The sequence below is a fragment of the Tamandua tetradactyla genome, chromosome 1 (genome assembly GCF_023851605.1).
Source record: "Tamandua tetradactyla isolate mTamTet1 chromosome 1, mTamTet1.pri, whole genome shotgun sequence".
In the NCBI taxonomy this organism is placed as follows: domain Eukaryota; kingdom Metazoa; phylum Chordata; class Mammalia; order Pilosa; family Myrmecophagidae; genus Tamandua; species Tamandua tetradactyla.
The window spans coordinates 55,219,313-55,235,781 of record NC_135327.1 but is presented as its reverse complement, the minus strand read 5'-3'; the positions used below and the strand labels follow the sequence as shown (position 1 = coordinate 55,235,781).

Here is a 16,469-nt window from a genome sequence, read left to right as displayed (position 1 = left end):
CTTTTTCAATATCCCACTAGCTGAAGATGGCCAAGATCAATGCACACGTACATAAGGAAGGGAGCAATGAACTTTCCAAGTTTTGCCACAAGGGTGCCTACATAGCCCTACTAATCTGTTAGGAAATTATGGCAGATGATCTAGCAAGATGGGAAAAACCACCAAGTATGTTTCACTGTATTGACAATATTATGCTTACTTAAGATAGCATTACATCTCCAAAACAGCAGCCCTGCCCTCATAGTACCTTATAGTGAGCCAAGGATCCAAGAGCCTAGGAGTGGTTTGGGTTGGGTAAGATAAGGGCTATTCCAACAGCAGTCACAGATAAAGTCCAAATATGTCCAACTCCCTGAACTGTTAAAGGAACTGCATGCCTTTCTAGGCTTATTAAATCACTGGAGATCCTGTATACCCTACCTAGCTCAAATACTTTGACCATTACAGAGACTGATAAAAAAGAGGGATCGCTGGTATTGGGACACTGAGGCCAAGCAAGCATTCCAATAAGCAAAAATAGCCGTAAAACAGATCCAGTCTCTAGGTACTTTAGTAGCAGGGCAAATTTGTGAATTGGATGTTGCCAGCTACCCAAGAAGGGTTCACATGGGGCCTGTGGCAAAAACAAAATGGGAAGCAAATACCACTTGGGTTCTGCCCCAGCTATGGAAAGGAAGAGACCAATGATACAGTTCTACTGAAAAACAATTGTTAGCAATACATTTGGTGCTTATACAAACTCAACCTATAACAATGATTTTGTCAATAACTGTGCAAACATCTTTGGCAATAAGGGGATGATGAGTCAAACACTTCTATTCAACCTAGAAGTGCTTGCACACGTTAGCACACTACAAAAGTGGCATGCTCATTTACAGCAACAGAGTTCTTTCCATATTAGCTCACTATATGAGGAATTACATAAATTATTGGGGGCCAGTTACATCTGTAGAGAATCTAAACTCCACTATACCATCCATGCCAGTGATAGAGAAAGTAGCATCAATAACAGAAGATATAGGAGCCCCATCAGAAGATGCCTAGTATACTGATGGTTCCTGTAGAGGACAACCACCCTGACCGTGCAAAACACCAGTTCAAATAACTATGGACACCATATGGATGAATGAAGGAGAATGCTGGAGCAGTCAATGGGCTGAGCTATGAGCACTGGGATGGTTAGTCTGCGAGTCTATGCTGATCTCCAGATGCATAAACAGCTATGCAGTGGTTCATAGTCTGACTCTCTGGATGGGACAGTGGTAACAAGAGAAACGGACCATAATCGGTGTGCTGATTTGAAAGGATTATGTACCCTAGAAAAACTATATTTTAATATTGATCCATCTTGTGGAAGCAGCCATTTCTTTTAATCCCCACTCAGCACTGTAGGTTAGAAACTTAATGAGATTATCTCCATGGAGATATGGCTCAACCAGTTGTGGGTATTAACCTTTGATTAGGTGGAGATGTGACGTTACCCATTCCAGCTGGGTCTTGATTACTTTACTGGAAAACATTTTGGTGAGAGCCACAAGAGCCTATGCAGCCAGAGACCTTTGGAGATGAAAAAGGAAAATGCCCCTGGGGGAGCTTCATGAAACAAGAAGCCTGGACAGAAAGGTAGCAGACATTGCCATGTGCCTTTCTAGTTGAGAGAAACCCTGAACTTCATCGGCCTTTCTTGAGGGAAGGAAACCTCTGGCTGGTGCCTTAATTTGGACATTTTTATAGAATTGCTTTAACTGGGACATTTTCATGGTCTTAGAACTGTAAACTTGCAACTTAACAAATTTCCTTTTTAAAAAGCCATTCTGTTTCTGGTATATCGCATTCTGGCAGCTAACAGTTGATAAGGACATATAAGGCGAAGCCCTGTGGAAGATATCTGGGTTAGGTAGGGCACAAAGCCTCCAAGCCAAAATATGGATCTGGCATGTTTCAGGCCATACTTCATGTACACATCTGGGAAATTTGGAAGCCAGCATCTTAGCTAAAAATTAGATGGGTTGAAGAAAACCATATCCAAGCAGATAGGCTACACTGTAAATCAGGACATTAGGTCCTAAGACTGTATAGGAATTATGTAAAATGTTATGTCTCCCTTTGAAACTTAGCAATATGCTTAAGGCTGTGAGTTCTATCCAACAGGTGCTCAATGGAGGTACCCCTACCCTGGGGAATGCAGACTGGGCAAAACTGGAAAACAGTCTACATAGGATCCTTCTTCCATCAGATGGCTAAAAGTATTCACTAACCTGTGTAAATACTGCTTCAGGTGTTCTGTAGCCTTTTGACTGTTAACAAGCAAATCAAATTTCAACAATACAAAGAAAATGTCTTGTATGTATGCGTACCCACAACACACTGACAGTGACCAAGGCACCCATTTTAGGTCACCAAGTCTAGGACTAGGTGCAAGAAAGAAAAACTGCCTGGCATTTTCATCTGCTATACAACCACCAGGCCACTGGCCTGAAAGAAAAAATGGCATTTTGAAAGAACAACTTCAGTAGTTATTTCCTAACTATTTACTGCATGGATGGGCACCTCGTTTACAGGAAGCAATGAGGCTGATAAGTACTGCAAACTTCAACACGTTTCTGGACCCTAATGTCCACTCCATCAGCAGTAAAAACAGAAATAACATCAGAACTGAAATAACATCAGAACGAGGTTTTCCTCCAATTATAACAGAACCTGGACTTATACTGAGACTGCCAAGCCCTTGCCCAAAGGTACCCACAAAGTTGGTGGGACTCACATAGAAAATGCCACCCAACTGAACAGGTTTTCTTGTTCCTCAGGGAGAGGGAAAAGAATCAGCAAGACGGAAAAGAATCAGCAAGACTCCTATTTCATACGTAGAAGGTCCCCACTGCTCTAATTTGCAGACAGCATTCTTTGTAGAAGCCACACTCCCTACTATAGTCTGATACACCAGCTCCTATATATAACGTCCTACATGATGCCAAAGAACCCTTGGGGACTAAGGTTTGGTACACTCCCCAGGAAATAAACCAATGCTGGAACTACCTTATCAGGAGATGGAACTGCAACTGGCATATTACCAAATGGTCACGACCTTCCCATGTTAGTTTTTACTAAACATCTTGTATTTTGTTCTTAGGCTAATGTTTCTATTCTTTACAACTGAAGGAAATGAATTCCTGAAATGCACAACTGAAGTGGCCACAACTCATAACCAGACTGACTGCTGAGTGTATAGACAGTTTCTGATTTTTACCAGAAATGAAACGCCTTTAACAATGTTGCCTTTTAGCCTAACAGTTTGGAGATCTGATTTATTAATTTTCCTCTTGACATTAGCAGACATATATTAGTATATGTGTCTTAAACTGTTGTTATGGATTCTGCCTCTAGATGTGTCCCTCATTCAGGGATATTCACAGAAGAGCAGCGTATAGAATGTAAGAGTGAGTTTTTTGAGAGTTGGACTGTGAGGCCAGCAAATTCTAAATAAGACAAATATCTCCCCTCCCCAATAGGTGCATCTTAAAAGCACACATGCATATTTCTAAGAACAAGAGCTATCTGTACTAAACTACTCCTGCTACATATCAGTATCCCATGTGTTTATGGGATTCTTGCAAGTCCCAACATGGCACTGTGTCTTCCCTTTTCTTGTTCCATACAACCCCCTGAAACCCTCTGGGTGGTGTGAAAGCACTGCTCTGAACATCCTGTGGCTGTCTAAGACCAGCTTCCCGATCTGTAAGACCCCTAAAAAACAGTTACTATTTTGCTATATGGAGTGACCTCCATTTTTTCATCTTAAGAGCCCACAGAACTTTGGCAGAACCTATTCTGTAGGTTCACATCCAGACAATGACCAAAATTTCCTTTGATTGGGAGGGATGCAACTAGGTGAACGAACCTTGAGGACAGTATGTTGAGTGAAATAAGCCAGGAATGAAAAGACATATTATAATGCCTCTCTAATATGGACTAACTACAATGTGCAAACTCTGAGAACTGAATTCGAGAGCATAGGCTAGCTATCAAGGGAACGCTTATTGTAAAAGTTCCCATATTGTAAGCTCTTAAAGCAGTTTCATCTACTCTTGAGTTATAACTGTTATTTCTAAATTCTGAGATGCTGTGGTCTTTCTGCTTAACTTGGTCATTTCCTGGAACTTCGGGTATCTGTGTGACACTTGAGACTTAGAGCAAGAGTTCTGCAGCTATGAAAGGTCAGCATTATCCCGCATACCAATTGTTTAAAAAGCTGAAAAAGAGATCAGACTTCAAGTAGAGATATGAATGAAACTGATCTGAGTAGGACTACATTAAATCAGACTAAAGGGTAAAGGATGATACTGACTGTATTTTAAAACTTCGACTTCTGGGTGAGACCACAGAAACAGATGTTTATTTGATGCAAAATCTATATTTTCTATAGCACACTATCTAATATAACTTGTATGGTCAGTTTATTTGAACACAATAATTACATGGAACCTTTAACAGGCAGTAAGATCTTGTTGGTTTGTACAGGTTAGTGTGATGTCCTGACACATCTCAGAGTACTCTAGGCAGAAAATAAAGTATTTGCAAAGTCCACTTGCGGGTCTGGGGAAAAATGTGGAAATATTAAACTTCCCCACCTAGCGAAGACCTGACACTCTCGCAAGCACTGGGGACTATCAACTTGAGAGGCAAAGCTCATAATCTTGGGGCTTGCCCATATGAAACTTATTTCTACAAAGGAGAAGCTAGGACTACTTATAATTATGCCTAAGAATCGCCCTCAGAGAACCTCTTTTGTTGCTCAGATTTGGCCTCTCTAAGCCAACTCCAAGGTAAACTCACTGCCCTCCCCTCTAAGTGGGACATGACTCCCAGGGGTATAAATCTCCCTGGCAATGGGGTACATGTTCTCGGGGATGAGCCTGGCCCTAACATTATGGGATTGAGAAAGCCTTCTTGACCAAAAGAGGGGAAGAAAATGAAACAAAGTTTCAGTGGCTGAGATATTCCAAATACAGTCAAGAGGTCATTCCGGAGGTTATTCTTATACATTAAATAGAAATCCCTTTTCAGTTTTTGGTGTATTGGAGTAGCTGGGAGGGAAATGTATGAAACTATTCAACTGTAATCCAGTATCTTTGATTCTTAAAGATGACTGTATAACTATATAGCTTTTATGGTATGACTGCGAGATTGTGAAAACATTGTGACTGACACTCCCTTTATCCAGTGTATGGACAAATGAGTAAGAAAATTAAGATAAAAAAGAAAGAAATAATTGGGGAAGATAGGGGGTATGGGTAATTTAGAGTGTTTTCTTTCACTTTTACCTTTACTGTTCTTCTTATTTTTATTTTTTTGAAGTAATAAAAATGTTCAACAATTGATTGTGATAATGAATGCACAACTATATGATACTATGAACCAATGGTTGTGTACTCTGGATGTTTATATGGTATGTGACTATGTATTAAAAAAAAAAACTCCCTTGAAGTCAACTCAGAATCTATATATATTTAAGCAGGGTCAATGAAAAAAAAATAATGCAACCCACTTTATATCCAGGTCACTTAGATGGCTTCTATACAATAAATAAAATCCATTTTCTTTAAAAATATAAGTGGTGTTAAGATTTAATTTTTTTTTCTTATTAACCATAACAGCTGATTTGCACTTCTAAACCTCTAAAACGGATGAGGTAAATTTATGGCACTGACTGAAAAAAGTTTCAAAGTTCCTTTATATTCAAAGGCTAAGATATATTTTTAGTGAATTTTTAGAAGCACATCAACACAGATGGCATACAGAGACAATAACTCTCTAGGAAAATGAATACCTACTTTAAGACTATATTAGATATTTTTTCAGCTCAGCCTATGAATAAAACGGTATTTCCAAAAATGCAAATAAATGAAAGGGAAAAGTGAGGTGGTTCAAGACAGTTTTAAAAAATAATTCTTGGTAGCGGGTGACCAAGAAAGTGGTTAAGAAACTGACTAAGACGTTCCAGGATTCCATTTCTCCACAGAATGTTTGAACGACTAGCAAAAACTGGCAGGCCCATCTTTATCTACTCTGAAACACAGTAAAAGAGTTCCTATAACTGGAGGAAAACGCTTTAAAAAGATTCTCCACAGAATCTTTGAGCAACTAACAAAAACTGGCAGAGCCATCTTCCTGTAAACTCTGGAAAACAGTTCATGGGTTGTAGTAACTGAGTAAGTGCTGAATCTAGAAAACACTCTAAAAATTGAAGAAGCTCACCCACCCCCTCTGGTGCAGCCTACACTCCCATTGTGAGTCCTTTGCCGTGTTATTCAGGAAGCAAGAATAACTCCTATATACTAACCAGGGTATCTGTGTGTTGCCTGAAAGAATGAACTAAGAAATTCCTTTCTGGCTCACTGTCTCAGAACTTGCCCTGCAAGCATAAGCAGCTTGTGGTCAACACAGTATAAGAAACAATTAAGTCAAAGCAGGCTGGAGCAAGTGATTATCTGTTTTGTAACACAAAAACAGAGCACCTAAGGGGGGGAGGAGTTTATTTCATAGAGAGTAGAGGGGACATTTATATTCTTAAAAACAGGGGAATTCCTAAGGCAACTAGCTCAAGCCAGGGCAAGAAACCGGCTTTAAAAAGACAGAGAACCCTCCACTTCACAAACACCTCGGGCTGATCTCGGTAGGAGTGCTAAACTCTGAAGGAGAGCATCAGACAAGGAAGAGTCAATTTACAAAGACTGTGATGGATATTTTTTTACATTGGTTTGTTTTCGTTAGCTCCTGGAATGCAAGGAAATCTCTATCATGCCATTAGGGGACAAAATCAAGGAAGTGACATCTCAGAAACTAAATCCCAGCATTAACACATTTAAAATATACAGCGTACAACAAAAGATTACAAGATGTAGGTTGTGGAGAAGTTTAGCCTACCTATAGGCATGCCTAAGAGTTACTTCTGGAGGACCTCTCTTGTCACTCAGATGTGATGTCACTCTCTCTAAGCCCAACTCTGCAAGTGAAATCATTACCCTCCCCTCTATGTGGGACATGACATCCGGGGTAAAAGTCTCCCCGGTGACGTGGGAGATGACTCTCAGGGATGAGTCTGGCCCTAGCATCATGGGATCAACAATTCCATCCTGACCAAAATGGGGAAAAGAAGTGTAACTAATAAAGTATTAGTGGCAGAGAAAGTTCAAATAGAGTCAAGAGGCTGCTCTGGAGGTTGCTCTTACGGAAGCTTTAGTTAGACATCGCTTCCTATCATAACCTGCCAACCCCCAACCAACACCATTCCAACCAATCCTAAAGAACACCTAGGGCAATATATAAGATTCTACAAGGGTTCCATGCACTAGTGTAACCTTCAAGAAACCCACAACCTCCAGATGGGTCCCTGGACCAGATAAGCCCTGAAACCTAGAGGGCCCAGCCTCTCCAGAACATCAGATAGTTCCATCTCCCTACTCCATATTAGTGACAGACCCTTCCAACATGAAAAAGTTAGAATGGCCACAGCCCAAATACCCCTAAAGAGAGGGATAGAAAGATCAAAGGTGATGGTTCAGTTATACAGAGAAGACAGGATTTAACAAATGAATGTGATTGCTTAATCATTAAATTGATATATCTTTTAATCTCCAGTATATTGGAGCAGCTACAAGTAAAAACTTAAAATTGTGGAACCGTAACCCATGTCAAACTCTGAAATATGTTCTACAACTAATTGTGGTCCTGTGCTTTGAAATTTATTGTTTTTGCACAAATTATTTTTCACAAAAAAGAAAGAAAGAAAAGTCGACTGTGATGATAAAAAAAAGATTTATTCCTTCCAGCCTTCTATATTCTGGAGCAGCTAGAAGGAAAAACCTGAGAGGATTATATGGTAGCTCGTGACAAACTCTGGGATCTGTCCTGTAACTACTTGTTGAAGAGTGCTTTGAATACTATTGCTTTTTTATTTCTTTGCTTTGTATATATGTTATACTATATAATGAAAAAAGTTAAAAAAACAAAAAAAAAGGCAGTAAGGAACAGAAAAAAAGCAACGAAGTTCTGATACATGAGATAACATGAATGAACCCTGAAGACATCGCATTCAGTGAAATAAACCAGACACAAAAGACAAATACTGTTATGACCTCATGGGTAAGAAATAATCTGAGCAAGCAAATTCATAGAGGCAGAACCTAGTATACAGGTTACCAGGGGTCACAGTGAGGGTAGAGAATAAGGAGTCAAGGCTTAATTGGTACACAGTTTCTGTTCAGAATGACAGAAAAATTTTGCTAACAGATGGTGGTGATACAACACTGTAAATGTAATTAACGCTACTGAATTATACATTTGAATGTGTTTAAAAGGAGAAATTGTAAGGTGTATACATGTCTAAAATAAAAATAAAAAAACAGGACTGTACAACCCAGTGAACATTAATGTAAACTCTGGAATATAGTTTATAATATAATTACAGCAATATTGTTTCATAAATTATAAAAAAGTTACCACACTAACACAAAGTACTAATAATAGGGGAAACTGTGTGCATGAGATGGGGTATATGGGAACTGTGCATTTTCTAAATGATTTTTCCGTAACCCTAAAACTTCTCCAATTAAACCATATAAAGGTAGTTCCTTAGGCAATAAGGAAAAGTTCAACCAAATCTTATTTTCATAATAAAATCTCACAGATTTAACCACTAAGAGAAGATTTTAAAAATAATAATCTTAGAGCAAATCCTCCAAAAACCATTCACAAAGACATCTCCAAATTAAACAATTCAACAATAATTTTGAGTAACAAGTTTCAGTCAATAGGCAAATCTGCCCTGAATTCTGCTAGTTTTCAAGAGGCTGTGTGGTTAGAAGCTACTTCCAGGGAAGGTGTATTTCCCACCCTCAAAGATTTAAACTCTAATCTATAAGGATGGGGTTGAAGGGGCAGGAGAGCTAGAGGAAACCAGCACAGCATGTAACTGCTGTGCAAGGCAAAATGTAATGAAGACAAGAGGGGATGTGCAAGGTGTTATTTGTGAGCATCTGAACCAGACTATGAGCTAAACAATCTCTAGTGAAGGTATCACAAGTAACTGGAAAGTTGGCAGCACAGATTCTAAACAACCTGGCACAATTTTAACAATAAACATTTTTAACTACATATTTGAAAAATCAAGTAAAGTTGCAAAAGTGAGCCCACTGTTACAATAAATCCACATAATAAAGCACCTCAATAAATCACAGGCTTCCATTATGAAGAGGTCTCACCTAGAGTTACACAACCTTCTCTTACCTCTATTTAACTCTGGAGGATGCTTTGGATAAAATTTATTTACATCTGGATTGTTAATAGATACTGATTTCAAGATCTCTGGTCGTGATTTAAAGCACCAACTGTGCTGAAGTCCTCTTAATTATATTTGTACCAATACCAAGTCTGTCCACTCCAAGTTTTATAAACCTGCTAAAATGCATAGAGGAGCAAACTTCTAAAATTTCTTGTAGGTCATGACTTGACACAAATTTGAAGAATAAAATTAAAATTAAATATATGTAAAAGTAAGTTCATGCCTACACTCTCTTTCAACCCCCTCACTGAAATAGCTACTCACCTCAAAAAAATCAAAGATTAGTTCCAGGTTATCCGGCTCCATTGTCTGGATGCTATACTCCGTCCAGCGATCAGGCTGTAAGCCATACCCACAATCAGGCTGGGAATGCCGGCACTTGAACTCATTGTCGCTTATTAAGGCTATCTCCAGACTATTTGACATTTTGTGAAGAACAGTGGGAGATACCCTATCATCGTCATCTTCCTCCAGACCCTCTAGTGTCAGCTTTACCCTACATGATAGGAAAAAATAATGAAGGTCAATAAATGGCACTGAAGTAAAAGTCATACAAATGTTACCTAAATACTGCATACCGAACTACTACCCAAATATGCTAAATCTTCAAATAACAAAAATAATATACAAATATACAAAGTCCTCAGGTTAAGGACTGGCTATGTCTTATAAAATATTGATTTTTTTATCTACATATATGTCTGCAAAGTATTAAAAAGGGATAAATGTCCACAATGCCTATTAAAACTGTCTTTGTTAATAATTCTTGGGTTCTTCTTATTTTTTTTAATCTAAAGAAGTATTTAGTATTATCCCATTTATAACTGATTATTACTATTTCTTAATCTTCAAATAATAGTAAGACTAACTTTTCAGCAGTTACACAAACGTATATATAAAAAACAAGCACAAAACTGAACTATATTACGTTAGTGTGCATTAAAAGACTGTTAGAGTTAATGGTTGTAAATTAAAATATTTTTCCCTTTCTCTACCTTACCACAGTGAAAGTCGATACTTTGTGAGTAGTATGTTATGATAAAATAGGATATTACAGGCCTCAAAGCAATGAAAACACAAGACCAGCTATCAAAAATATAGAGCTGCAAAGATCAGTCTCTTGCCCATGAGAAGCAATTACTTATGTGGGCACTTTTATTCTTTTTAAAAAAATATGACAAAGAAACACAAACATTCTTAACATATGATCATTCCGTTCTTATGTAGGCACTTTTAATGTCAAAAAGTCAATTCAATTTTGGAATGTTTCTTGTACCAGGTGACATGTATAGGTTAAACAATTTTAATAATATTAATGTACGGAACAATGTTATTATAGAGAGTAAAGTTGACCTAACTAAAATTTTTCACTTTAGATTTAAATGGGATCCAATACATAATACAAATAATGGATTTGTGTTCATGGACCCTGTTTTCTGCAGGACCCTCCACTGCCAACCTACGCTGAAGCCCAAGAGCCACATAATTCAGATGTCTACCTGAGGGTGCATTTATATATATTCAATTAGTAATATTGTTCTGTAAACATAGTATAAACTATAAAGTAACATTTCAATGACCCAAAACAAAAATAATTTTCTCTCTCAGAAACCAAATTCTTAGGAAAGATTCTGGATAAGTGATTCTGCTGGCGAGTTTGAAAGAGAGACATACTTTACCAGGATTATGAAACGGGACCTCCAAGGGTCTGTAAATGAAGATACACATGGAAAGTAAAAATGGCTATTACGTCAACAGCAATTTTAAAAATCTACTTTCAAAGAAGGGGTCTCTCAGAAATTCTAGAATGAGCTGAAACTCAGCATAAAGGGATTGAGAAAACCCTCTCAACCAAAAGAGGGAAGAGTGAAAAGAGACAAAATAAAGTGTCAATGGTTGAGAGATCCCAGAGTCAAGAGGTTATCCTGGAGGTTATTGTTACGCACTGAATAGATATCACCTTGTTAGTCAAGATGTAATGGAGAGGCTGGAGGGAACTGCCTGAAAATGTAGAGCTGTGTTCCAGTAACCATGCTTCTTGAAGATGATTGTATAATGATATAGCTTTCACAGTGTGACGTGTGATTGTGAAAACCTTGTGTCTAATGCTCCTTTTATCTACCTTATCAACAGACAAGTAAAACATATGGAATAAAAACAGATAATGGGGGCACAAATATCAAAATAAATTTAGACTGAAATGCTAGTGATCAATGCAAATGAAGGGTAAGGGGTATGGTATGTACGAATTTTTTTCTGTTGTCTTTTTATTTCTTTTTGTGAACTGATGTAAATGTTCTAAGAAATGATCATGATGATGAATACGCAACTATGTGATGATATTGTGAATTATTGATTATACATGTAGAACGGAAGTTAAGATGTTTGTGTTTGCTACTATACTTTTTTAAAAAATTTAAAAATTAAGAAAAAAGAAGGGGTCTTTGAAAGAATTTAATTTTATTTGTGTTAGAGGTTTTATTCAAATATCTATATAAACATATAGTCTGTTATAAAAAGACACTGCTTTTCACTTACTGGTGAAGTCACGTGAAAAAGGAAACGTGTTTAAAACTTGGTGGCAATGAGATGGAACAGCATGTTCGGTGTTTCATTTAAAATGCATAAGCTGTTGCTAAGTTTTTAAAGTCCTGATGTCTTTGTAAATAAATTTATTCCTACCCAATAAAGGCTTAGTTTATCACTAATATGGATTTGGCAATAGACAGTCAAAACAAACACCAGTTTCTAGCAATACATAATTATTTCAATTTGTAGAGCCCAACTAAGTATGATTATAAAAAAATTCCAATTCACTTTAAGCCTAAGCAACACAATAATATACACACTTAAAGTGATTTTATATAAACAAGAACTGCAAAGGACTCATGTATGCATTTACATTCCAATCAAATCCTCAACTATAAATTATTAACTTCTTAACTCCAGGCAAGGAAAAATATCCAGATAAGCCCAATCAATCCTTATCCCTAGGTCTTATTCAAATAATGTAATTAATAGCTATAATACAATATATTTGCTTCTTTTAACATATAAGTAAAATATTCAACTATGTATAAGTAACCAGTTAGAGAAACTTTGAGGTCAAAAGGATCTTATAGATGAACCACGTGTTCCATTTACCTCTACTTTTCAAAAGCAAAACAGTGGCTTAGAAAAGTTAAAATTCAAAGGAACAGGGTACATTTACCTGACAGCAAGACATAAAACCCTCTACTGACTGTCAGAACAACCAATAGAAAGGTCTGGGGCACTTGCCACCCACCCTATTCCTTATGATGGGCTTTATTTGATATTTAAGCAACTAAGGTGAAATATTTATGGGTATTTCACAATATGATTAATATCTACAATATTATTAGGCAGTTTATTATGAAGATAGTAAGTACTGTATTATTCATTTACTGAAAGTGGTCCCAACTCTTTCAACCCAGCCCTTTTAGTCAGAAAAGACTGCATTACATATCAGTACTTAGAACTCTCAGTCCTAAACGTCACAATAGGGCTGCTGCCTGGTTCTTAAAGAAGCCAGCTCACTCGGCAGTATATACAATGACATTACAGAAAAATAAAGTCACTTACTTTATTTACATAGAATTTGACATCATTTCTTAAATTACTATAGGCTTTAAAAAAGCTGATATACCTGCTACCTTTCTTCGTGGAGAGGTTTCTTGTTTTCAAGCCACAATAAAATTGAGAATGCTGAAGGATATTTCTAACTACCATTTTTCTCTATTTATACCATTCTCCCTTCATATAGCACAAAATTATTTCTATTACTACAAATTTTAAAACAAATTAAGAAACTTTAAATGGTAGAAACTACAAAAGAACATAAATCACTTATTTATATAAAAATAATTTTTTAATTTGTTTTATATATAGAAAAACAATTTTTTCTGGTTCCAAATTTAAAGACTAACATATAACTAGTAATCTTAAGGAGGAATGCAGTTTACTATCACAAATCTCTAGTTATTAGAAAATGTGACATTATATTTAAGTGTGTTATTTTCTTAGTTTATAAACTCAAAGGCTCAAACTAAATGGGTTTGAATACCTCAGAATTAGTCAAAATAAATGACTCAGGTAACAAATGCATATGGTCATACCTAAATCTAGATTTTTTAAATTTTTTCTTGGTTATCGAGACAGGAGGTTTTTCAGAATAATGCAAACGTAATCTTATTTCAGTCTGACACGTCAGCCACCCAGAATCCAGAGTTTCAACACCATCTGACAGAATAAATACGAAGAAAATAATATTATATATTAAGCAATCTAGTTAAGTACAATATGCACTGACTATTCTAGTTCACATTTACATTTTTTAAATGAGGTTCTATCATATCACAATATGTCTCACCAAAGCAGATATACACACAGTCTTAAATATGTCATTGAAAAATAACTGATATATGAAGTGGGAAAGAAAACATTAAATAAATATGAACAATTAACTATGCTTTAACAACTTATGTAAATTAAAATATTATTGCAACCATCATTGAATATATAAATCTATTTCAGAAAGAACACATGTGCCAAGATGGCTTTTAGTCTGGCAATTGTTCCACTGCGGATGACTACACTTCCAAAGTTTCACATGAGGTATTCAAACAAAACTACTTAGGCCACTAGTACTGAGGGGGTTCAGATGTGGGAAGGTAAGAACAAAACTGAGCCAATTCTGTATCTTCACATCTATGTATTTTGCCATAAATAAATTACACGATAACGCTAACATTATATTGGCATTGTGAAGTTGGAAATGTGAACTCTACTAACATAGATAATAAAAATTTATAAATACAAGAGAAGTTGTCAACTGTTTTGGACCTGAGCTTTTACAACAACAGGGCATAAAATCCAGAAATTTTTCTCAAGAATGAACATTTAAAATTAATCAATTTTAAAATAAAGATAAACCATTATCATCTCTTAATTTTAAATACTGTTTACAGAAATGGACAAAGTTTTAAAATTAGCTTTCCAGCAGTAAAGCCAATTGAGCCTGTTTTAGGACAGCAAAAAAAAAAAAAAAAAGGAAAGAAACGCCATGCATTTATAACCATAAATAATAATTTAACATATAATAGCAGTACATATGCCTGTATTACAGGCAAAGAAAGGAGAAATAAAGCTACTTCTCCTTAAAAACCTACTCCTTTCAGAAAATTTTCTGAAACATGTAGCTTAAATAACATCTTTGTAAATAATAAAGGGGATAAAATACTAAACACTGAAGTTATTGAAGTATTTTAGACCAGTATTCTGATGTAATATAATAAGTTCCATACAAAATCAGAAGAAATTAAAGTCTTATCTAAATAATAACACAGCATATACATTTCTAATGTGTATAAACACATGTACACAGTGAAACCACAACCAAAACATTCAGTTCATGCTCTTTCCAGTATTCAACAGGAAATCAAACTGGTTATCAGCAATTTATCTAAGGGTCAGTCAGTGTAAGCACACATTCCGCCCACCCCTTTACACCTTTTAACTCCTACAATACTGTACCTAAAATGAGAATGCGGTTTAGCACGATAACCATGACACACTGTGAGAATTCCAGTCATTGAAGAAAACTTGAATTTTCAGGGTAAAGTATCTACTGAAGCAGAAAAGTATACTAATGCATAATATTTTCAACATATTCAGAAGTAAAAGCATTTTCTGCTCTACTATAAATTAATTTTTAAAGACTCAAACAGAATTAATAGAACATTCTGTTTAGTTTGGATTTTATTATAAATACATACACAAACTCAAAATGCACACTTATCTTAGAAGTAACATTTTACACTTTAAATATGTTCAGAACCATCAATATTTACAAACAGTAGTGTTAAACAGCAAAGATTTCTTAACAGTTAAGTATAATTTTGAATTAATTTTATTAGCTCATATACCTAATCACAAATGATAATCAACAGGATAAAAATTTAAAGCACAAGAATCATATCAGAAATTACTTATTATTTTACAGAAACTACTTATTATTTTACAGAATATATCTGCTTCTTGGATCTAGTCAAGTTTCAAAATCATCCTCTGTTGTACTTCCCTGTGTCATAAATCACTAATGAAATATAAGGTAACACCTCAATCATATCAGTAAACATGTTCAAAACTCAGTATCACTTACTGTGGATTCCAAATGGTCCATCGTCAATAATAATTTCACTTTCTAGAAATGAAGGAAAATAGGAACCCTAATTAAAATTCATGATGTCTGCAGAATGAACTAAGAAATTACCCACTTAAAGGATTTTTTATAAATATTAAATCTAAATTTTTAAAGCAGCCCAAAGTGAATAAGCATATTTATTGTAGCCTTCAATAAAGAATTCCCAATTAAAGAGGCTATCAAACAGAAATAATTCTTACGTAGTTTGATGGGTATGCACAATTTTATAAGGAAGAGAAAGAAAATTCCCCAAAGAGGTGCTCTGGAAGCACGGGACGAACTTCTACCCCACCAGCATGTGAGGCTAACAAGAGGCTTGACAATGGTAACTCCCTGTCGTGTTTTCAAACCAAAGCTCTTGGCACAATTAAAATGCTTATTCTTTGTATAATTGTATTGTGTGAACAGTGTGAACTCGCTAAAACAGAATTTTTCCCAAATCTCAACTGTTCTCTATAATAAGCTAAAAGCTTTACAAACAATGGAAACTTACCTGTATATACAGAGCTGTGAGGAACTACCAAAAAGCAGAATAAGTGCTAGCACATCCCTTCTCCTAACAGAAAATTCAAGCAAATGAGAAAAGCTGTAAAGCCCTGCCCCCTAAATTATCTCTCCTGCCTACTTTGAGGAAAATTTTCTTTTAGAACTTTAAATAACTCTGAAATATTTATGAAAATAACTGTGGCAGTTTCCAATAAAGATTCTCCAGCAGATTTCACACAGCTCTTAAATTTACAAACTTTATATTCCAAAAGTGTAAAATAATTCCTTTTAAAAAAACCAGAAGCAAAATTATCCTACATCTCACAATAAACAAATATATTTAATAGCAAGATGCCTCAAAATGCAAATTATCATTTAAATGTTTTTAATACCTAATAATTTCCAGCCTCAGTATGGGAC

The 16,469-nt window shown here is 35.8% G+C and overlaps 1 protein-coding gene across 5 annotated transcripts in view; it reads right to left on the bottom strand.

Annotated features, from left to right (window-relative positions):
- The window catches only part of GPCPD1 (glycerophosphocholine phosphodiesterase 1), a 68,919-nt gene that overhangs the window by 31,323 nt on the left and 21,127 nt on the right, over window positions 1-16,469 (bottom strand). For 3 of the 5 annotated variants that reach the window (XM_077116154.1, XM_077116161.1, XM_077116164.1), the window contains 3 exons: window positions 15,522-15,563; window positions 13,477-13,600; window positions 9,605-9,836 (listed from right to left, as the gene is read on the bottom strand). In XM_077116154.1, coding sequence (XP_076972269.1) covers window positions 9,605-9,836; window positions 13,477-13,600; window positions 15,522-15,563 — 398 coding nt within the window. Of the gene's footprint in view, window positions 1-9,604; window positions 9,837-13,476; window positions 13,601-14,893; window positions 14,988-15,521; window positions 15,564-16,469 lie in introns of those variants that run through there. The other 2 variants (XM_077116174.1, XM_077116183.1) reach the window with 2 other exon arrangements.